General features: G+C 38.9%; 2 protein-coding genes across 3 annotated transcripts; both read right to left on the reverse strand.

Moving 5' to 3' along the window:
* Window positions 1-302: 302 nt before the first annotated feature.
* Window positions 303-11,402, reverse strand: rskrb (ribosomal protein S6 kinase related b). The gene is made up of 13 exons (XM_059350932.1): window positions 10,676-11,402; window positions 7,271-7,561; window positions 7,045-7,128; window positions 6,496-6,564; window positions 5,693-5,762; window positions 4,757-4,864; window positions 4,400-4,440; window positions 3,160-3,187; window positions 2,805-2,894; window positions 2,559-2,647; window positions 2,149-2,259; window positions 1,894-2,007; window positions 303-1,788 (listed from the first exon to the last, which is right to left on the reverse strand). Exons 1-13 carry the CDS (start codon window positions 10,703-10,705, stop codon window positions 1,549-1,551), a joined length of 1,365 nt encoding a protein of 454 aa, XP_059206915.1. The 5' UTR covers window positions 10,706-11,402; the 3' UTR covers window positions 303-1,548.
* A 533-nt stretch (window positions 11,403-11,935) lies between these two features.
* cct8 (chaperonin containing TCP1, subunit 8 (theta)) lies at window positions 11,936-21,848 on the reverse strand. Of its 2 annotated transcripts, XM_059352170.1 has the most exons (16): window positions 21,689-21,848; window positions 20,000-20,090; window positions 19,817-19,896; window positions 19,573-19,722; window positions 19,182-19,362; window positions 19,016-19,077; window positions 18,792-18,929; window positions 17,115-17,293; window positions 16,147-16,213; window positions 15,976-16,063; window positions 15,777-15,892; window positions 15,478-15,549; window positions 15,186-15,350; window positions 14,776-14,895; window positions 13,378-13,511; window positions 11,936-12,221 (listed from the first exon to the last, which is right to left on the reverse strand). In XM_059352170.1, exons 1-15 carry the CDS (start codon window positions 21,746-21,748, stop codon window positions 13,404-13,406), a joined length of 1,677 nt encoding a protein of 558 aa, XP_059208153.1. In that variant the 5' UTR covers window positions 21,749-21,848; the 3' UTR covers window positions 11,936-12,221; window positions 13,378-13,403. The 2 variants fall into 2 exon arrangements, with proteins under 2 accessions (XP_059208153.1, XP_059208154.1); XM_059352171.1 differs by lacking the exon at window positions 13,378-13,511.
* Window positions 21,849-23,026: the final 1,178 nt, after the last annotated feature.

The raw sequence follows: 23,026 nt of genomic DNA on the forward strand, positions 1-23,026 counted from the left end.
CAATTTTATACTCTGTTGGGTAGTTCAATGTGCTGCAAAAAATATAATTTAATATATAAATCTGTCAAGTAAGAAAGGTGTCAAATAAATGTAGGTGTACAAAGTGCAATACGTCCCTCTGACATGTAGAAAAGTAGATTTATACATCACGTTCACTGCTTGACACGAAACAATATGCTATTTCTCAACCAAACGTTTACACACAATGTTTCTGCAGAAACAATGTGGCGTAACTGATACGAAACGTGAAGCAATGTTTCTCTTTCCTCCAGCCCCACAGACAAAACAATCGAATCAGCAGGTCTCTGTATAGTAAGAGTTTAATATTCCATCTGTGCTACATGGTAATTACAAAAATACATTGTAACATAACATATAACATCGAATAGCATCCAAAATAGTCATATAAACTTTATAAAGACGAATTTAAAAATCAGTATTTTTTAGTGACAAAAAAAAGCAAGCTCAGGATCACACATGTGAGGCATTCTGGGTACACATCAGGGCATACTTTACAAAATCATAATGTAATCTGATGATCAGGTAAGTGCATGAAGGTGTGATTACTGGCTAGGGTTACAGCAGCCTTAGACAATAGAAAAAGCCCTGTTTCTATCAAAATGTTAACTGGAGGTAAACAATACTGTTGTTCATTCAACCCTTACAGTCCCAGCTCAGATCTGCACAGCTGGTTGCCATGTTGGAGTCAAAATCAAGGCTGACTTGGGAAAACCAGCAAGTGCTCCCCTGAGTCGCAGGTTATAATGATTCAAACTAAAGTTGAAGGCGAACACATCTTTATCTGATGTTGTGATGCTTGCATGACTTTGAATTAACAATACAGGAGGTCAAGTTAGGGAAAGGTTATATCGCAGCATTAATTTAAGGTACAGAATAGGTTTTATAGTAAAGATCACAGCATAATCACTCAAAATGAGGCAAGGAGTTTCTTTCATCTACTTCTGCCAAAACTGTTTCATAATTATGAAACATGAAAATAAAGGCAGAAGCTGAGAAATACCCTCATTTTGTTGAGGAGGTTTGAAAGGATTTCAACTATGCTAAATATAACAATGTAAAAAAATCAATTAAAAAAAATCAGTGTCTTCGACCAACATGACTTTTTCCATGTGGGGTGAGTTTGATACAGATGTACCAGGGCAGACATGAACAGTCACTGAGAGTAGATGGACAATGGCGCAATCTTTCTTGCACAACTGTTGAGCAGATAGGCTTGAAAAGGTGCTCAGTGGAGAAAAGGCAAACAAGAAAAAAAAAGAAAAAAAATTTGTGAACATAAAACTCAATAATACAAGTGGATAAGTGGTGTCTCAAATTTATAAAATTTACCCAAATTAATAACTCCTTTCCAAACTAAAGGTCAAATTAAATCATAACCAGCTATTATGGCTTTTACTAAATAAGACATTTTACAAGGCGCACCACACCTGTGTGTAAGGATAAAAATGTGCAGAAAAACATACATGTAGGCCTTAACTTTTAACGTGTTAGTGACCTTAATGTAAACCTCTGTAAACTCAAGGTCCTTCACACAAACACTTCCCTGCGTGGGCCTTTTTCCTGAGGAGGCTGCAGTTGGAGTGATGGGCCCGGGAGAGGTGCTGCAGCTGTGTGGGTTTGTGTGCGAGAGTCCAGCTGTGGGTCTGGCGAGGTGGGAGGGCTGAGGAAAGAGTCGTAGTCGAAGCCTTTGAGAGGCTGCAGAGATAAAGTGAGGCCTCGTCGAGCTTTGGCAGCCCGGTCTGGTCTCTCTCTCAGCTCCAGAATCACCTGGATGGTGACAAGGAGAAAAAAAATCACCTTGCTTTTCATGCATTGCTGGACATTTTCACCAGTCTGAATCCTGTTGAACAACTCCGAACATTCATCATTTACCTCCACAGGCTGGCGCTGCAGTAGGGCGAGGTCAAAGGTTGTTCCACGGAAGAAGGTTTGGCGTTTGAAGCGATCGAGGGTCCTCAGGCGGCGGGTGGGAGTTTTGCACAAAAGCTGGACAGAGAAACGGGTAGGTCATGATGTGACGTCAAACTTGCGTAACTGAGCAGCTAATAGTTACTGGTGCAAGTAGTCAAATAGTCTAGTGTAGAATTGAATGTTTTATAGCAATATTATTGCACTTTGTGTAATTACCTCCGTTAATAGCAAGGCCAGTGGGGAGCTGAGGCTGAGGGGCATTTCATAGGGAAAACTCCTCACTTTCCACAGCATACGGCAGTGGTCTGGTTCTGGAGGCATGGGGAACTGAGGAGATAATAATTCATAGTCTTTCAGTTTTCAGAAGGCCCAATTTTACACTTTTACATGGCAAAACACAAGGCTGACACAAAAGGCGGCCAATTCCTAGATTCAAGGAAACTTATATCACTTTCAGTCCTTTAAATTTAGATCAGTTAATGTAAAATTAACTTAAAACATCAAATGTGTTCACAATCCTTTTTTACAGCAAAATCCAGTCTCAACTACGTCACTGAATGAATGACTGTGAGTAATATCTGCTCATCGTACAAGACATGCTGAGCCTACCAGCAACAAGCTCTCACCTTGCCAGTGACCAATGAGAAGAGCAGAATTCCCAGCGACCACCAATCAGCTGCATGGTTGTAGGGTCCACCACTGAGCACCTCTGGTGCTGCAGAGCAGACAGAGCATGCTCACTGCACTGCATGTACTATAACTTTACATATTAATATATTCACCTCCTAGTATAATAAAATAAAATAACATATAAAATGTGCCCCCTGCATCTACTGATCACTGTTGTGCAGATGTGATTGAATATTTCTCACCCATATATTGGATTGTTCCACAAATGGTAAAAGCTCTTCCTCCTCTCTCCAGGCGACGGGACAAACCAAAGTCAGCTAAGCGGAGGTGTCCTAGAACAAACCATTTTATTGTCATCGTAATGCACATGTGACATGAGACTCTTGTTACTCATGCAGTAACAGCTGGTGTAAAATAAATCAATATTCCCATTTAATCTGATCTCATTAGCAAATGAGCTTAGCTGTTCCATCACTGACAACAGATGTACTGTTTGCATTAACATGCATTGAACAGCAGATGTGCACGAGGGAATGTTCTCTGGAAGCTTCTCCCCTGCATACCAGAGCTATGCTGCTCTCTGCTGGTTTTACTCACCGTTGTCTGTAAGCAGGATATTCTCCATCTACAAAACACAGTGCAAAAAGACTGGATTAGATCAAGAAGCAGCTTTCTAATTATTATATTGCTTATGAATCCTTATTCTACACACAAGGTTGGACATTTTAATTGTTAAAAAACAGAAAAAGAAGAGTCATAAAAAATAATCTGTAGCCTGTAACAGTACATTTTCACAACCAAAACAGCAAAAAGCTGTTCAAGAAAAACTCATCACGTGCTTTATCTGACCTTAATGCATTTTATTAGACTGTACTTCAATACAGTGTGTATATATATATATATATGCACATGAACATCTACGTGTACAGTACTGTGCAAAAGTCTTAGGCAGGTGTGGAAAAATGCTTTCAAAAATAGAAATTTGAATAGTTTATTTTTTATCAATTAACAAAATGCAAAGTGAGTGAAAAGAAGAAAAATCTAAATCCAATCAATATTTGGTGTGAGCACCCTTCAAACCAACATCAATTTTTCTCTGCATTTTTCACACCTGCCAAATACTTTTGCACAGTACTGTATATACAAAAGGAACACTTTAAATTAAATTGGTTAAACACAAGAATGCATCAATGGATTAAAAACAAAAATTAAAACTGTTTGTTTACAGATAATTAATAGATCTCTGCAGTGGCACAAAAACATCTAAAATCTAAAGCATTCTTTTCACAGTTTTTCACTTGGAAAAACAGAAACTGATTTTCTTTTTAAACAATGATGCTGCACAAAGACTGCTGATATGGATGTTTATATATGGGACATGAAAGCAGGGCAGCTACTTTAAGAAAGTCTGGGAGATGATGAAAAAAGCTCTTTCTTTAGAATACATTTCTAAAACAGTGGCATTTCTTTTCTTTCTGTTATTTGGTGCACATTAAAAGAAATGCTATTATATAGATGTGTATACACTCTGTTATGAGTGATGTTAGCTTTTTTTTTGTATCTAGTGATTGCATTTATGTTTTAAAAATCATAAAAGTGTTGTTCATCTGCAGAGATAATATTACTAAACAAAATGCCATAGTTTGCCAAAGAGCTTACTTCATACAACAATCCAAACTAAAATGGAAAACTCCCACAGGCTTTTTGTTGAGGGAAGGGTGATGTTAACCTAATTTTTCCAAAAGCAAAACAAAGCTAAACCGCCTAGCCCAACCTTTAATCAGAATAAATGGTCTGACATTTGGTCCAAAACTTGTGAATGACCTCCCCTTCTTACCTTCACATCGCGGTGGATGACCCCAAAGTCGTGCAGAAAGCCTGCAAGAAAACAGCAAAGAAGAACAGAAATATGAAACTCAACTAGAGAACTGGAATTTAATCCTTCTGGCATTAATCCCCTGGCACGGCTTTGTTGCTGTGGGACATTCTATCTCATTTTAATGAGTCCTCTTTTTATAATTACTTACACTTAAATACTATTAGCGAGGGAAACTTCTCTGTAGTCACCTCTGAACTAATTAGGATACTTGAGGAGAAAAGTGAAGTATAAGTGTAAGAATTCTGCATCCCTGATTCCCAAATTTTGTTTTGACAACATGACAACATTCTTGAATCTGGGCTGTAGCATACTCACCGAGAGCACATCCCAACTCTGCTGCAAACACTCGCACTGTGTCCTCTGTGAACTGACCGATCATCTGCCAGTATGTGTACAGGTCTCCTGTGCTGCAGTAGTCACACACTGGGAGAGGAGATACAGAATTAAAACATGCCTCTGTCATGTAATGTGACGCTTGGAGGGGTAGTGAAGGTCAACAGGGTGTGGAACAAAGTGAAAGAAAATAGGTAAGAGGAGTGTCATCTGGAGGTGAGGATAGTGTCAAACTATCTTTCTTTACAAAACAAATACAGGCGATTTACTGTAGTTTCATTTTAGCTAGTATGCCAAACAGTTAAAAAAAGATAAGTAGGTTGTAATAGTGAAAAGGTATGGATCATCCTTCTGGATAACATAATCTAGCCTCAAAGAGCCACTTCTGTAATACAGCAGGATGGCTTTATATAGGCTTGATTTTCACCATATGTACATTTATGGCTTAATGATTCAGTGATGATTCACGGTTAAAGCAAGCAGGGGTGTCCTGTCTTTAGACTGTGACACATGTGTTCTTGTTGAGCTGCAGCAACGTTCAACATCTGGTCCCCGGGCTAACTTTGCTCTCCTTTCACAGGGGGTGGGGTAGCAAACAAACTGGGTCACACTTTATGAGTCAGTGGCTGATTTGGAAAAAAGGGTAAATGCTCTGGAGGACAGGAAAAGGGGGCAAAGCAGATTTAGAACACAGAGGCAGTGGTAGATTGGGGTTGTAGGGGTTAAAGTCTCTAGGCAAAACAACCAGAATAAAAAGGCTTAATTGGAATCTCTTCGCCTTTTGGTCATCATGCTCTACATCTTGGGTCGGGGATTGTGGGTAGATTCAACCAGTGTTGAGGTGACAGAAGGTGGAGTGAGGGGTTTTTGGGTAGTGGATCTGGGTTGGATTGGGTCACTGGCCTCTGGTGGACTCACTAATGTAGAGGTGGCGCTGAGTCTGCCAGCAGTCCTCGAGGTCATGGACAAATGGGTGGCGAACCTGACGCTGTGGGGAAAGGTTCAAGATCAATCTGAAAAATCTCAAATTTTGCCACCGATCAAAAAGAGGTCCTTACTTATCGCTCACTGGGTCTAACTGGCAGTCTGAGATATGAACTTCAGTAACTTCAGGTCCTTTAGGTGAAATTCAAATGCTCAAAACTGGCCTGTTTTAGAACAATTACCACGTGTTCCACAACAGACGAGTTCTGAGTCCATTCAGAGCAGAAGTTTCAGTTTTATCTACATTTCATTTACACTGTAGTATGAACATTTGGCTTGATGCAATTAATACATTAGCAATGTACAATAACACATCATCTGCATAAAGAGATATTTTACATTATTTTCAGCAATTTTCTTATACTTAATATTCACGCAAAAAGAAGGCAACCATGACTTTTCCTGACATAGAAGGGTACTGATATATATACATGTTCCTTGCCCGAGTTTATCATAAAATGATTTCCTTTTGACAGTTCAGACTCATTTTGTTTTACTTAAGGTACAAATCAATACATCATAAACAAATGTTTTTCACAAAGCTTTCTTAAGTACTCAAGACATTGATTTTTGTATGAAAAGTGGCTCTGGTATATCAATGGATGGTGAACTTGGGTGCTGTATTTACTATTTCCAAAACCAAGTCCTTTGAAAGGCATAGTGTCATATCTAAAAATAATTTTTCCACTGAATCCACAAACTCGCAATGATTTTCAAGGCCTGTGATTAATACTCACCTGGACAATAACTTCTTCTTTTGACTGCTCCAGCACCCCCAGTCTTAAAATCTCTGATTTAGGTATAACCTGTAGGACGACAACAATTCTGAGATGTAATTAAAGTACACAGGACTTTTAACATACATGCACAACAACAATGATTTCACAGTTCCAGTTTGCTATAACAGTTGCATTAGTGTGTATGATAAAAGTTAGATGTAAATGTTACAGATACATGAAGGCATACAGTAAGTAGTCTCTGAATTTTTTTCGGTCTCTAATTAAAAACAAAAATAACAATTTGTCATTGTGGTGCAGGAGATTTATCCTGGAAGCCAAATTTTCTGGATACAGGATTTGAGATAATGTAAGTGTCCAACTCAACAAAATATATGACAAAGGCCTTCCATTAAGTACTATTTTTACTTTGAGTTTGTCTTTCAACTTTAGCCTATTTGCCTGTACTATAGGGAACCAATTTCTTGAGTTAATAAATAGCCATTCTTTTGTGGCTTTAAATAAACAAATAAAGACATTTAAAATGTGAGATTGAGGCAGAAGACTCACTTTGACAGCATATGTTTTCTGTTTGCTCTTGTCCTTCACTTTAAGAATGGGTCCAAACGAACCTTTGGCGATGTAACTCAAAACCTGTTTGAGTAAAGAAAAAGGGAAAGAAAAAGGGGCTCAGACACCAAAAATGAGGTCGGGCCAGGTGAAACAGTAAAAATAGTAGTTGATCATATCAAACTGAGACTCTAACATTGGTGTCTATGTTGGAATTAGGGTCTACCTGAAAGTGTTCGTGCCCAGGCACAGTTCTGTGGGGAAATTCGGGCAGGAACATGGAAATGAACCCTGGCAGGCTCCACTCAGCTCTCAGCATGCCTGGGCCAACTCCTGCCAACCTCAGGACGTGCTCTGGGATGTCGGGGGTCTTGCCCTGGAGCATTCGTCGCTGCCCCAGACGCAGGGCAGGTGGGGCCAGGCGACAGAGGCCTGCTGGGATAGACAGACCCATGCTGGAAAGAAAGCCACGCCATCCAGATGAGAAGTCCTCATCCTCCTGCCCTTCGACAGGCCTCTGTAGGGGAGAGGGATGCACCAAGAAGCATAATGGTACAGGTTAGTTGAATAAAATGGATCATGTCAGTAAAAATGCTTACTTGGAAGACATTTTTAAAAAAACCTTTCCATTTGAATTTTCTACCAAGACCTTAAAGGGTCTCACCAGTGTTTCTGCACCTTCTTGCCAACTCCGGGGACTGTTTACTGGACACAGTGTTGAGGCTGTTTTACGCAATCAACACTTATCAAGGCAGGCGTGCACTGCTTAAAGCAACTTTCCTTATTTTACTTGACCTTTTGGGAATTCATAGCCGAGACACATGAGTCAACAGTGCTGGTAAGTTATGCAGACAAAGAAAGACCTTTTAAAATATATTCAGTATTTAAGCAGGGAAAGTTGCCTAAGCATTGCAAACACACAGGGGAGCTGCTAAGTGCAAACACATCCCTCCTGGTGCATTATAGGGCATTTCCTACTCTATAGCTCAACTTAAGCAATTGGTCATATGTGTATATATGTATATCTGTCAATGATTTTGTTCACTTATCAGAATTGCCTGTAGCTGCAACAACGACTACAACCGTGGATGGATTACTGAATGGGTCTACCAGGCACAGACCCAGGGGCCTAATGTGTCAGGGCCCCCCTGGCCTTCAACTGCAAAAGAGGTGCAAAATGACTACAAGGTATCACAAAACAACTACAAAAAGATGCAAAACAACCACTAGCAGACAAAAACGACTACGAAAGAGAGAGAAAATGCCCAGAAAAAAGGCACAAAATAACCTCAAAGAAACACAAATCTGCTACAAACTGACACGAAATAATTGCAAAAAGACAAGGAGCAATTAAAGAGACATACAACAAATACAAAATGACTACAAAGAAAAACAAATCTACTACAAAAACACCCAAAAGACCTACTAAGAGGCAAAAACAACAATGAAAAGACAGACAATTGCCAGAAAGACACAAATGACTACGAAGAGAGAGAAAATGGCCAAAAAAAGACAAAATTACCTCAAAGGAATAAAAAGAGACAAACAACTACAATGAGGCATTAAACAAATATAAAAAGTCTCCAAATGGCCAAAAAGAAACACAAACTAACTACAAAAAGACATAAAAGAACCACCAAGAGCCTCAAATGACGACGAAGAGACGGACGATCACCACAAAAGTAATCTCAAAGAAACACAAATTGGCTACAAAGAGAGAAAACAACTAGAAAGACACACAGAACAACTATACAGAGGCATAAAACAAATACAAAAAGACTCCAAATGACCAACAAGAAAAACAAATGATACAAAAAACAAATTAAAAAAACATGAAGAGACACAAATGACTACCAAACAATTACCAAAAAAGACAAAATAACTTCAAGGAGATACAGAACAACCACAAAGAGGCATAAAATAAATACAAAATAACAAAGCGACAAAAAAATAACCACACACAAATTTACACAAACCAACTATTAACATCAAAAAAGGTGCAAAAACACCACATTCTGGGTATCAAAATGTCTTTGGTGGTGGGGCCTTCTATGTGTGCAACTTTGGGGGCAAAAATTGCAATGTCTTCTTCCTCTAACAAAATATTTACAACTGTTTGACTATTGATTACATAAACATACTGATTGGTCACTAATCACTTTGTGGCCTAGTGTAATGCCCCTTAAATGTCTTGTCTTGTCTACTGTCTTACACTTTGAGAAACTCTCTGCACTGCTCCCCAAAACTAAAAAATCATGGATTTGATCAACTGGTCTCTCAGCGCAACTGATACTATCTTCTTGACGAGAAGCCAGGGCCCTGAGCCCACCTGTCCTGTGGGGACGTTAGCAGTTGGCTGCACGATGGACGTGTGGGAGAGGTGGCAAGTCGTGTGCCTGGCGGCTCTCTCCGTGGAGGATGTTGAAGATCTTTATCTATTCGGAACCATGATTACAGATCTTTTGCTGATTGGATTAGGCATTGCACTGGCTTAACGAGATATACAGAAAATGGTGACAGCTGTCAAAAGCCCCATAAGGCTGCCCGACATGATTGAAGCGATGGGCAGAGCTGTCGGTACTCAGACTGTGGTCACAAACCGCAATATGGATAAAATCTTGGATAAATTGACGGCCTTGCAAAGGCAATTGGATCGTTCCGGAGACCAGTATGGACAAGACGGGTAGCCATGTAAATTGCATGCGGCCACTCGTCTAAGCCCAACTATTCCAATCTTATCTGCTTTTGGTAAAAAAAAAACCAAACACACACACATTTACACAAACCAACTGTTGGTGCAAAAACACCTCATTCTGGGTATCAAAAATGTCTCTGGTGGTGGGGACTTCTATGTGTGCAACTTTACGGACAAAAATTGCAATGTCTTCTTCCTCTAAAAAGATATTTACAACTGTATGACTATTGATTACATAAACATACTGATTGGTCACAAATCACTCTGTGGCCTTGTGTAACGCCCCTTAAATGAATCAGTGGAGCTGCCAACACATTCCTAACTATTCCTGCTCTCACTTGTGATTTAACAGAAGAAAAGCTTGGTCTACATCCAATCTGTGGGTCACACAACCCCCTCTCTCTCTTCCCCTGGGCTGCACAGCAGATCGGATGCTCTGTGGTGCAAGATGTGTGTAATCAACCGTGCAGGATGTTATTATCATCAGAGCCAAATGAAGGGACGCATGTACAGTCACTCAGCAGAAATAACTGCCATCAATGCGACATCCGCATGACAACTGACAAGAGACTGACTGGGCAGTGTAAGGATTTAAAATGGACTGTGTGCTATAAGGCGCTCAATCACCACTAGATTTCAGATGTCAATACCGGAAGCGTACAGATTTCGCTTTCAAAGTAAAATATTACATGCACTTTTTAAAACAGAAAATATTTGTATTAGAGATATCAAGGATAATACACTAAGTTAATGATAACCCTAACTGCGCGATTTGATTACACTGCATATTAATTTACTGTTAAAATACACCTTAAAACACTGCCATAGAGGGTTGGCACCGTTTTGGGAGCCAAATATTCGCCATGGAAACAGGGAACCCCCCTCCCCTCTCTATTTGCGTCACACCTTACCAACCAGGAATTTCTCTCAACTCACCTTCCTGTTTTTACTGCCGTCGGCCCCCATCAGTGTGACAGGACATCAGCACTGCTCCTCATCCAGGCTCCTCACATTGCACTGCGCGCCTCCGCGGTGGCCCATCAACAGTTTTGTGCACGACCCACAAGCTAGATGAGGTTTGAAGGCGCTATCTAATACTGCTTATCAATAATCTGCAGGTGAGCAGGCTATCTGGTGCAAAACGTGATAGATATGGCGACATGAAAACAAGTTAATCCCGAGTATGGGCAACGTCAGCGCAAATCCGCCCACATCTTCTCCGTCCAATGAAATGCAACCTGGTGGAGTTCAGCTCCCCCTGCTGCTCTCTGTCATCAGGGCTGCAGACGTCAAGATGCACTGAAGTGGCAACTTCCAATATTGGTTGCATCGTGTGCATCATAAAACTGATACAAAAAATGATTTTAAAAAAATAAAAGACTACAAAAAGATGCAAAACCACCACGAAAGGACACAAATGACTACAAATGTAAAGACAATTACAAAAAATGCAAATGACTAAGACAGAAAATGTCCAAAAAACAAGCCAGAAAATAACTTCAAAAACACAAATCAGGTACAAAGAGAAAACTAGACACAGAACCACCCAAAAAGAAACACAAGTCCACTACACAGACAAAACAACCACAAAGAGACACAAATGACTACAGAGACAATAAAAAACTACATATATACAAATAACTACAGACAGAAAATGACCAAAATGACAAAACTATTTAAAAGAAACACAAATCAGCAACAAAGTGACACAAAACTACAACGACTCAAAACGACCAAAAATAAACACAAAACGACTACAAAAAGATGTAAAACAACCACAGAGACACAAATGACGACAAAGGGACAGTTACTAAGAAATACATAAAATAACCAGAGTATGGTTTTTAGTTTGCAGGGTACAAACATGCATCCTTCCATTCATCCATACAACTATAAATGTATTCCAGTGAATCATGTCCTCATTCAATTCAGTTCACTTATTCTATAAATAAACCAGGGCATGCATAATTTCTGCTGCCTCACATGATGTTAAGAGCAAACCCACGGGGCCACATCTATAGTAAATGCTAGCATGTTTGTGGGAGCCCAGCACAGTGCCGATATATGAGCTCCAGGGGAAGGTGTCTTTACAGGACGGAGTCAAGTGACGTGGTAAATGTACACCACTAGGCCATAATGGCAGCTACAAGGACATGTTTAACAGAGTAAAAAACAAACAAAATCCAAACAAAGACATGACAGCCCAAGTGCATTTTATTTGGGACGATGAACAAATAAAGCAAACAGTGCCATCCGTACATTTTACTTTCACATATCGGTTAACCAGATCAGTAATTTCTACAAAATAAACCAGACTGTTGAGCTTTAAATAAACAAGTAGAAAAGGTTTTTGTCAATCCATGTGGGAGCGTTGGGGGGTTAAAGGAGCATCAGTTGGAGGGCCTCAGAATCAGTCATCATCATCAAAATCCTTCTTGCCCTGGGGAGGTTTGGGTCCCCCTGCTGGTTTAGCCATGATGATCTGAAAGGAGTAAAAATAAATAAATAAATAAATGAGAAAGTCTTTTCTGTCTGGAGATTAACAGAGCGGAGATCCCAGCAGCAGGCTGTAGGCTCTGAGGCAGGTCGATTCAACTAGGATTATTCAACTAAACACCTGTTAGGGAGTAGATTGCAAAGGGAAAAAAAAAACGTAAACTAAAATCCTTGTTTAAACTCATATGCTCAATGCCTATATGTTCAAAGTAAGTAAAAGAGCTGATTCAAATCCCTACAGATACCAATGAGGGCCATATGTGGTGATGAAATATTCATGAGCATATATGCATGCTTGAACAAAAAAAATGTGCTACAGTGGAAAAATTATATTTGTGGTTTTTAGTGAAGGATGTATTCATATCCTGTATTTCAGTAAAAGTACTGATAACCCACTGTGGAAATAAATACTCCACTACAAGAAGGCCCTGCATTCAAACGCTTACTTAAGTAAAAGTACAAAAGTATCAGCATCAAAATTGACTTTAAAGTATTTTTTAAAAAGTACCAATTATGCAGAAATGTAATATGTCCCAATATGTAGTTTGGCCAGAGGGTTAAAATTCAAGGGGCCATATTCAATCAATCAACTGAATATCATTAACAGTACATACTTTCTAAAGACATCTGCAGGACATATTAAAAGTTAAAAAAATAGTAAGTATGGTATTTGTAAAGCAGCTCAAGTTAATTTCTGAATAACGATTCGATGAAAGGGCCTCCAGACAACAAAGAGCCCTGAATCTTACCTTATTTACATGTTCCCTTTATATAAAATTAAGTTTCATGCAACATTTTCAAATTCTGCACTTGCCTGAGGCCGTCCACTGCAAGAAAGAGTTGATGAATGCAATAAAGAGTTGATGAATGCATGCGGCATGCTATCAAACCATTCTGTATCTGTTCTGTGCAAGTTTAGACTCCAAGTGATTTAGTCTGCCGTCAGTGACACACTTAAAAAACACCTGTGAATGTGGCTGAATGCTGCAGCTATAGAACATTTCTCTGCTGTGAGTTCTGTATCACACCCGGTGTTAGTAGTGACAGGCAAAACAACAAACATCTCACAGCTTCAGTGTCCTGTGAGCGAGTGAGTACATCCTGTGTGAGTCAAAAAACCACACACACATTCCAGGACCTACTGATGGAGGGTGTGTGTGTGCGCCCTCTAATGGTGAGTTTCAAAATTATCAGGCGCTTCATCCCAATCGTCCTTGTCCCAATGGCCTCTCTGCTTGGGAGCTTTGGGTCCCCCTGCAGCCTTAGCCATGATGATCTGCATCGCACATATATACACACACTAATGTAAACTACCTGGAGACCTCAGCAATAACATTTCACCTGCTCAACTTATGACCAACAGCTTTATAGCAAATTATAAACACACTGAACAGAAACAAATTATACGATTTGCATCATCTGCCTTGGGTGCTTATAGACCTGATGACAGACAGAAAAGTGCAAAGGCTGGATTCTTTAAAAAATAAATAAACCACAAAGATATGTCAATTTAACAGTTCAAATCCTTATAGTAAATTAAAATCATAATATTTGATGTAATTGTTGAAATTAACAACGGCAAAAAAGCAAAATGCAACTATAGTTACTGTCTAGTGATTGATTTTAGAGCTGCAACAATTATTCAAACAATAATAGATTATTAAATTAATCGTCAACTATTTTGATAATCGAATATTTTTTTTTAAAAGACAAAAGTCCAAATCAGCTTCTTCAATGTGAATATTTCTGGTTTCTTTGTTCCTTTATGACAATAAACTGAATATCTCTTTGGTTTGTGGACAAAACAAGAGATTTGAGGACGTCATCTTGTGGTTTGAGAAACACTGATTGATATTTTTCAACATTTTATTGACCAAACAACTAACTGATTATTTGTTTAAATAATCGACAGATTAATCGATAATGAAAATAATCGTTAGTTGCAGACCTAATTGAATTAAAGGACAGGATGAGGCAATATTCTATATTGTTCTTTTTGTCAACAAAACCCATGATAACACCAAAAATAACTCATGATCCTTCTATAGGGGTAATGCCTGTGCAGTCAATGCCACTGGATATGGGCATGTCCTGAGCCATAGACCACCTATTGTAACCTCATCGATATAGCTGAACTGGGTGACTTGTTCCTTGTTATATAACGCGGCACTGCAGTACATTTTCAATCAATCCCACATAGACTGGCCTGCTGCCGTGAAACTCAATACAAATACACTAAATATGCCTTAAATGCTGGCTGATAATAGTGCACACCAAATGCAGATTGCACTTTGCTCCGTGGCATGTTTTCTCAAAAAATGATTTAGGCTTTTTTTCTTACTGCTACATTTGACTTGTTTTTAATGGCTCGTTTGGGTTGAGTTCCACAGACGAGGTATCAAAGTCAGAAAGTACTTAGAAACCTTGGTGTTTTGGTCTTTTCATTAATAAAAAACACAATATAACGTCTTGCTGGTGCTATTCAGAACATTGGATGTGCATGATTTGGAAGACCCACATAAAATACTTTTTGTACGCACCTGGTCGACTCTCAGCACTGTGACGGCAGCGTTGGTGGCCAGTTTGACGCCCCAGTATTTGACCAGGTAAGGCTCCAGAATGCCAGCTTCTAGCATGTCCTTCACAGCGGGGCCTTCTCCCTGAAGACATTGCATCCACATCATCAGTTATCACAACCAAAAGATTCAACTTGTCCAAAAATGAATTGCTCTGCATTCAGGATAACAACCTTTAACCCTTGCTGTATTTAAAATACAGCAAGGGTTATATACAAATACAGCATAAAAAAACAATAGCATGGTAATGATTTTCTGTGTAGTTCTGAAAAATGTATTTATGAATGAACCACACAGGTTTTGTTGATGAATTCTGACAGCCACATTATTTAACTTCGATATTCGTCTGAACCTCCTCATGTAGACATACACACCTCAATGTCGAAGCCCATGTTTTTGTTTCCCTCATGATGAGCAGAGTACAGCTTAGAGATGAGTTCGCTTCCCTTCACACCAGAGTTCTCAGCCAGCGATCGGGGCACAGCCTCGAAGGCCTCGCCGAACTTCTTAATGGCGTACTGCTCCAGACCTGGGCAAGACTACAGAGAGGCAGTGGAGGGAAAGGTCATGTTTCTGCAGTTCATCAGGCAGTGATGCAGTAAAGAAAAAGGAGAGACATTCGTCTGAACTCGGTGCACTTCTGTTTATTTACTTAAAACTGCATACCTCTCCATATGAGGTGATCTGTTTGGCCAGCTCAATCTCAGTAGCACCTGCTCCAGGCACCAGTCGCTTGTCCTAGAATAGTTAACGACACAGAAACTATAAATTCGTTTTGTTTCAGCACCTGCAAGAACCCTGAACTTTAAATGATTGCTCCTTGAGAGAAAAACAAGTATGTGGCACATTTATTTTATCTGTGAACCAAAAATATGCATGACTTATTCATCTTTACAGATTCATTCATATAATTTCTTCTCACAAAAGTTGCAGAAATCCGACAGTGGTGTATTGTGTTGCCTTACCCTGACCAGGAGCTTGAAGGTGTTGACTCCATCATCTACAGCCCTCTCAATGTCATCCATCAGGTTGTCAGTGGAGCCCCTGATCACCACCGTTGAAATGCTACCTTCCTCATTCTCTGTTTAAAACAATCAAAAGTTGAGCCAAGAAGCAAAGATTTAACATTAAGACTCACACGGCTGGAGCAGAAAAATGACTTACCGTGTTTGAAGACGACCGTCTGGGTGTCCCCCAGCTCCGTCAGGTACACATTTTCACAGTGACCCATCTCCTCTGGGGTTGGAGCGGTCTAAACAGGAAGAAAAGCATTGTCATACATGATATAATGGTATGTTTTATTATAGTACATAAAAGAAACATGACGGCACTCACAAGTCTGGGCAGTGCTACAGCTCCCACAGTCTTGCATAACCTCCTGAGGTCCCACTTGGAGTTCAGCCTGAGGGGGGAAGAAAGAGGATTTAGGACTGTGAAGTACTCTGCCCTGCAAAGTCTAACTGCAGTAACTACATTTCTGGTCGAAATTGAGTTATTATTAGAAATGAACTCCTTGATGTCTGTTTTATCTTGTGACAAAGTTTTAGATTTCAATTTTGCTTTATTTCAGAGAAATAATGATACAAAATTTGCAACTACAAAATCAAACTCAAAACTATAGCTGGCCTTGTATTTCTTCAATGTGTTGAATAGTGAAGACAATAATAAGAGAAATTATAAGTTTATTTGATAGGGTAATTATTATCTAGATAGTGATTCAGTAAAAAAGTGATAAAATTACATTAAGACCAAAATATAACATTTCTTTATGATATTAAGTCTAAAATACAAAAAAATCTTTAAATAGAGTTGTTAAACACTCTTAAATACACTTCTAACAAAATCAATTTGAAAATGCTTATTCACTGAAAACAATATAAAAGCTGAAAGAAGACGACAACATTGTTGTTACTGCACTCTGTTTGTGCATTACCATTAGAACCTTTAACAGCGAAACCAGAGTGCATTAACTACATTTTTAGAGTCAAAGGTCAAATAAATTATCATGATTTTTGAGCATAAAAATTACATCACCAATACGTGTATAAAAAGTGTTATATCACTAACCTATCTATAACCCATTAGGCTGGCTGGTTAAAAAACGTTTAACAACTTTAAAGCAGTTCTTCTCAATTTCACCCTTTGCGTAGTTACTGCAGTTAGACTTTGTAGGGTAGTACATTATGATAAGATGTAAATTAGAATAAAGCCTTTGCAAGAAGATGGACGAGACATTTTCACGAAAGGTTTCATTTTGAAGGAGAAAACTCTCCCTTCTTTGTCAGAGGTCATCTCAGTCTTACCTGACCACCATGAGCTTGTACTTGTTGGCGTAGTGCAGCGCCATGTCAGCCACTTTTCCTCCAGTTACCACCACGCTGGCACCCGCCTCCTTGATGCCCTTCACCTGAGCCTCCATCATATCCTCCTCTCCCTTACTGAAGTCCATAAGCTCCTTTGCACTATTTATCAGCACTGTGCCCTAGAAGACAGATAAGACAACTGTCAGCACCTCAAATTAAAACCGGACAGTAGGCTGTTTTCACAGTAGATGTTATGACTTTTCATAGTAAGGTGTTCTATGAAATATCTACTGTGAATTTTTTTTAACAGATCATATAGCTAAATTTGGAACCGACTCAAATTGAACCCTGTGAAACCCACAAATAGGTGGATTTAAAAAGCATGTTTGCTAAAAAGCAGAAGCCAAAATGACACCATTTAGCATAGCCTCATAACCACAAACTATAAAAAACATTTATAAATTTCTGTCAGTCCTTGAATAAATCACGTGTGACAAACACACTGTTCGTGTGACGAACATTAAATATATTGTTTTGTAACATTTACAATTGAACATATGTCAAAAAGAAAGAGCAAATTATTGGATTCTGTTTTATTTACGTTTTCTACAATGTCCCAACCTTTCTGGAATCAGAGTCGTAGATGTTGTTTATTCTTGAGTTCTCCCTACTCCTAGCATAATTGTGCTGTTTACAAAAAGGTGCGGGACACAAATATTGCAGTGAAAAACGAGGCCACCGTGAATAGAATGTAATGGAGCAAAAAACGGCATGAAGCTGCTTGTGGTTCAGGCGGTTGATAGGAGCACAGCGTATGTTAGTGCAAAAAAATTTAAGCTCAATTAATTTTAGTTTATGTGTTCTTTAACCCATTTAAGCCAGGAAAGCATTACCGCATTTCTACCATTAAAACCGGGTGGCCTCTTGCGTTATTCTACCATTAAAGCTGGGAAAGCGGATACATCGTTTTGTATTTTTTTTCACCTTTTTTAGGTCTCTTGGACAATGAAATGCATCAGAATACATGTGGGAGTGTCGCAATGCAACATGGGACTTTTCCAGAACTGAAATCATGGCGGAAGACGACTATAGCGGAGGGAGCTCAGAGATGGCGCCGTACTAGTGGCAGCCTGTTACAGCAGCTCCGTGTATTTCTGTAGTTTTGTGTTTTTACTACGTTTGTTGTGTGTTTTTTTTAACTTCTTAAGTGTCCTTGTTCTATTTTGTGCTTTGTTTTCTATTGTTGTTTTTATTTATGCTACCTCAGTATTTTATTCTATTGTATTTTATTGTACTTGAATACCGGACTGCTGTGACAACCGAATTTCCCTTCGGGGATGAATGAAGTAATCAATCAATCAATCAATCAATCAATCAATCAATTAATCTATCTATCTATCTATCTATCTATCTATCTATCTATCTATCTATCTATCTATCTATCTATCTATCTATCTATCTATCTATCTATCTATCTATCTATCTATCTATCTATCTATCTATCTATCTATCTATCTGAGGCTGAAAAATCATTTACTTAGTAGGCGTTGACACTTATGTTGAATTTCCAGAAAAACTTCAGGTTTTATGGGGTTATTTTAAAAATCGCCCATAGGTTTTCCAGGCATTTTAGGCCTAGATGGGTTAAAGCATCAAAAAGAGACAAAAGTTTATTACCTTGGTCTCTGTAACCATGCAGTCAAAGGGGCAGGAGAAGACGGCGATCTTGGCATCTTTAACAGATGTGACGTCTCCCTCTGCTTCCTTCTTGAAAACCATACCATGTAGCACTGTGGACGCCGTCACTCCACAACCCTGAAAACACCACAGACGTGAACTTAGAGGCAAAACAACACAAACAGACACGAGACAAAACACATTCAATGGATAATGCTGCTTACCAAAATCTTGCACACTCTGACGTTATCAACATTGAAATTGCCAGACTCTGGGAAGATGGACACTGTAGCACACACGAGTAAGGAAAATAGATACAAGATTAATTACAGTATTAAGTTAATCATGACTGCTCATGGTTTATCTAGCAAGTCTGAACTGTCGACTCACCACAGGCCTGTGCGATGAGGCCGGCTAGGAAGTCTTCGTTGCCGTACTGTTTGCTCATGACTGCTGTACGGATATAAGATGTCGCCTCTTTAACATCATGGAGGTTCTCAGCTGATGCACATACACAGTCTGACATGATCTCCAGAGTCTTTTTACACGCCTTCTCATAGCCTTCGATCACCTGTGCCAAAGAAGATGGGGAACACCAATTAAATGCAGTGTCCGGAGTTATTTTGGGATGCAAAAATTCATGTTTTTTTTTAATCGTTTTATCAATATTAGCTTTAAAAAAAAGTGCATCAGCCAAAATTTTGCATCACATACAATTGTGTGTGTTTAAACAGCACAAGATGCATGATGATGATGATGATCTTTGACCACGTTTGTTTACCTCTGAGACAGACAGGCCCATCCTGAGCAGCTCTTCAGCCAGCTCCAGCAGAGCTCCCGCAAACACAAGCACAAAGTTTGTACCGTCTCCAACCTCCTGCTCTTGCATGTGGGATGCCATCACAACCATTTTGGCTGCTGGGTGCTGCACCTATAAAAACAAATAATAACCACGGAAACATTTTACATGCCCTTTTTTACAGCTCATCCTTGTTTGCTGCAAAAGAAGGGAAGATTTTTCTCACCTCAAGCTCTCTGAGAATAGTTGCGGCGTCATTGGTGACAAACAGCTTCTCCAAATGGTTGATGACCATTTTGTTCATACCTGAAAGGCAAAAATGTTAGTTAATGAGCACTGATTTAGTTTTTACATTTTAATTGGTCAAAGGGCCAACAAATATATCTTACTATTAGAGTAGTGAGCTTACCATTGGGCCCATAGGCGGTGCGTGTGGTCTGAGAAAGCTCCTTACAGGCTCTGATGTTACGGAAGACGGCCTCTTCAAGCCCTGAATAGTGCTGCATCAGAGAACAACATTTTAGAAGAAAATAGGGGGTGCTGCACCAGGTCAAGAAAGTGATGATTAAGTACAAAAAAATGTTGCAGTTGCTCTTCAAGGATAGGGCAAGTTGTCATTTACAAATAAAACAAACAAACAAACAACACCTGTCTAGCTTAATTTTAATGGAGCCTTTGAGTCAACTAACCATTTAACTTTCTTTCACAGTCATTCAGATGATTTAACCAACCTACCATTATAAGTAGGCTGCAGAATCATTTAATTAAATGTATTAACATAATTGCAGCCGCCCGCCTGCTGACTGGGAAGAAACGGCGTGAGCACATTACCCTCCATCCTTGCATTGTTGCACTGGCTACCTGTACATTTAGGATCCAGTTTAAGGTTTTATTAATTGTTTTTAAGTGCTTAAATGGTCTGGCACTGTCTTATCATTATTATTTAAAACCCCACAGTACATCCAGAGCACTTAGGTGGTCTAAACAGCTGCTCCTGGTCGTACCGCGGTCCAGACTCTGTACTCTTGGGGACAGAGTCTTCTCTGTGGAACAGCCGACCTCTCCAGGTCAGAGCTGAAAAGTCTGTTGAGCAGTTTAAAACATTATTAAAAACCTATTTATTCTCCTTTGCGTTCAGTCCCAGCCAGGCAAGAATCCTTGGCTTTTTAAAAAACTTTTCACTCTTTTGTTTTCTTTTTTACTCCAACCGTTTTTTTTAGATTGAGTATTTATTACTATTTTATTGTTTTAATGTTTTTAGTATGTTCTTGTTTTTCATTGTTTTTATTTATAAATATTGTTATATTATAAATTGTATCTTAATACCTGTACAGCACTTTGGTCAACCGAGGTTGTTTTTAAATGTGCTCTATAAATAAACTTTAACTTGATAATTACTGCTTTTTTCCTGCCAATTGAGCACATGCCAGAACAGTTATAGGCATTCTGTTTAAATACCAATGGAAAACATATTTTATGTGCATTATCCTGGGAATATAATAATACATTTTTTATTTTAAAGCACATTTAAAGTGCTCTGAAAGACAAACCAAGCAAAAGCTGGAGGCAAACGACAATGGAACAAAACATGGCGAAATCAGAAGACAAAGTAGAAGTAAAATTTAGAGTAATATTTAAAATGATAAAAAGGGAAACGACATCAGATAAAAGCAAGTCTATAAAAATGGGTGATTTACAAGAAAATGTGCTGACAATAAGGAACTTGGAGAACCCCAGCAGCAGATGTAAGATCCCCAAACAGGAAGCCTCAGCATCTCCAGCACAGCATAGTGACAAAGCCTGTGACAGATAGCTAAAACGCTAACTGGGTGTGACTATCTGTCTCACAGTCACTAATCGCTGCAGCTTCAACATTACAGACAAATACAGTAAAGTGTTTAAGTGCTAGAGATGCGAGTGAAAGGACCAGGCTCCTGTCCATCCCAGCCCGGGTTCCAGCTGCTCGAACGGCCTCGCTTCTTCTAGAACTCTCCCACATGACGGTGCTAACTCAGGGGCTAACTCCAGCTAGCATGCTAGTTCACAACCACACACTAAAGCTACCAAAAACACTCAAATAAGACTGATTCAACCTCACCTTGGCGCCATCTTTCAACATTTGGGCGAAGCCCGGAGCTTTGGGAACGTGAAGAGCCATTTTGGGATGTTTAGCAGCCCCGGTTTGTTGGAGAAGGTGCCGCGGCGTGGGTTCAGCTCTGGGTACAAAGCCGGAGAGACAGAGGAGGAGCGTTAGCGGCAAGGCGTGCGGCTAAGACGGCTACCGACGAGGGACATACTGAGCGATTCTCGTTTCACCCGCTATGACCATGACACACCACTTAGTGGCGCTGTTGCATTACTTGGTTGTGTGGCTATCGGTGGCGGTATATAAAAATATAGAAAAAAACATCAGAAATGTTTGAAAATATTATCTTTACACATCAGATCCTTATTTTTTTTCCCCCAACAATATATTTATTGAGTTTTGTTTTTACAAAATTGACACATAGGTCACAAGAAAAATATAAAACAAGCGAACATACAAGAACATTGCGGCCAAAGGTACCATAGTTTAAGAACAAGAGTCCTTGAGCTTCCATTCACAAAATGGTGAGAGTATAGAGCAAATTAACATAAGTATAAATACGCAGAGGGTAAAATTATTCTGGTCCGGGTTCGTTTATTAAATGAGCCAGATTATTGTTTTTAATATAATGTATAAAACGTTCCCATACTGTTTGAAACACCTCTTGTTTATTCTTAAGCGTGTATGTAATTCTTTCCAGGGGTAAACAGCTAATTCCTTAAACTACTGTGATATGCTTAGTTTACCAATGTTTTTCCATGTTAAAGCAATCACTCGTTTTGCCTGTACCAAACACAAATTAAAAAAAACTTGTTCATGGTAATTTATGTTATGCCCCTCTGGGTATAGACCAAATTAAAAAAGTCTGGGTTCCCGAACTACTCTAATATCAAATCCTTATTTACTGGTAATATATAAATACACTAATTTAAATAAATCATAAAAAAAAAACACTATGTAAAAACTGCTAAAAGTAAAATTACATAAGTAATCTCTTCGTAATACAATTCATAGATAAAACATTTTGAAAAACTAAAATAAAACATCTCAATATGCAGAATGATTATATAGTACATCACTGGATTATTTTTTGAAGCATTAAAAAGTAAGTTCCAGTGTTTTTCATACATTTGTTTGGTGGTAAAATCTAAAATAATAAAGTTGGAATAATTTTGGTTTCAGACACAGTCCTTATTGTGTTAATTATTGTTAATTGTGATTTAGTTTGAAAGAGATGGATTGATAAAGTTTTGAGAAGATATACACTTTATCTGGCAAGAACAAATCACATTGTCACAATCATTTCAAGGAAAGAGGGAAAAAATGTTTTATTTCAACTTTATGGGTGAC

The sequence above is a fragment of the Centropristis striata genome, chromosome 15 (genome assembly GCF_030273125.1).
Source record: "Centropristis striata isolate RG_2023a ecotype Rhode Island chromosome 15, C.striata_1.0, whole genome shotgun sequence".
Classification (NCBI taxonomy): Eukaryota; Metazoa; Chordata; class Actinopteri; order Perciformes; family Serranidae; genus Centropristis; species Centropristis striata.

Coding starts and splice junctions, on each gene's coding strand:
- cct8 (XM_059352170.1), bottom strand. CDS start 21,748: ATGGCTCTTCACGTTCCCAAAGCTCCGGGCTTCGCCCAAATGTTGAAA. Junction 16,214..17,114: donor TACAAGCTCATGGTGGTCAG/GTAAGACTGAGA, acceptor TTCCCCCCTCAG/GCTGAACTCCAAGTGGGACC. Junction 15,550..15,776: donor CCTTCAAGCTCCTGGTCAGG/GTAAGGCAACAC, acceptor TAACTATTCTAG/GACAAGCGACTGGTGCCTGG.
- rskrb (XM_059350932.1), bottom strand. CDS start 10,705: ATGGGGGCCGACGGCAGTAAAAACAGGAAG. Junction 2,895..3,159: donor TATCCTGCTTACAGACAACG/GTGAGTAAAACC, acceptor GGTTTGTTCTAG/GACACCTCCGCTTAGCTGAC. Junction 2,648..2,804: donor TGGAACAATCCAATATATGG/GTGAGAAATATT, acceptor TCTGCTCTGCAG/CACCAGAGGTGCTCAGTGGT.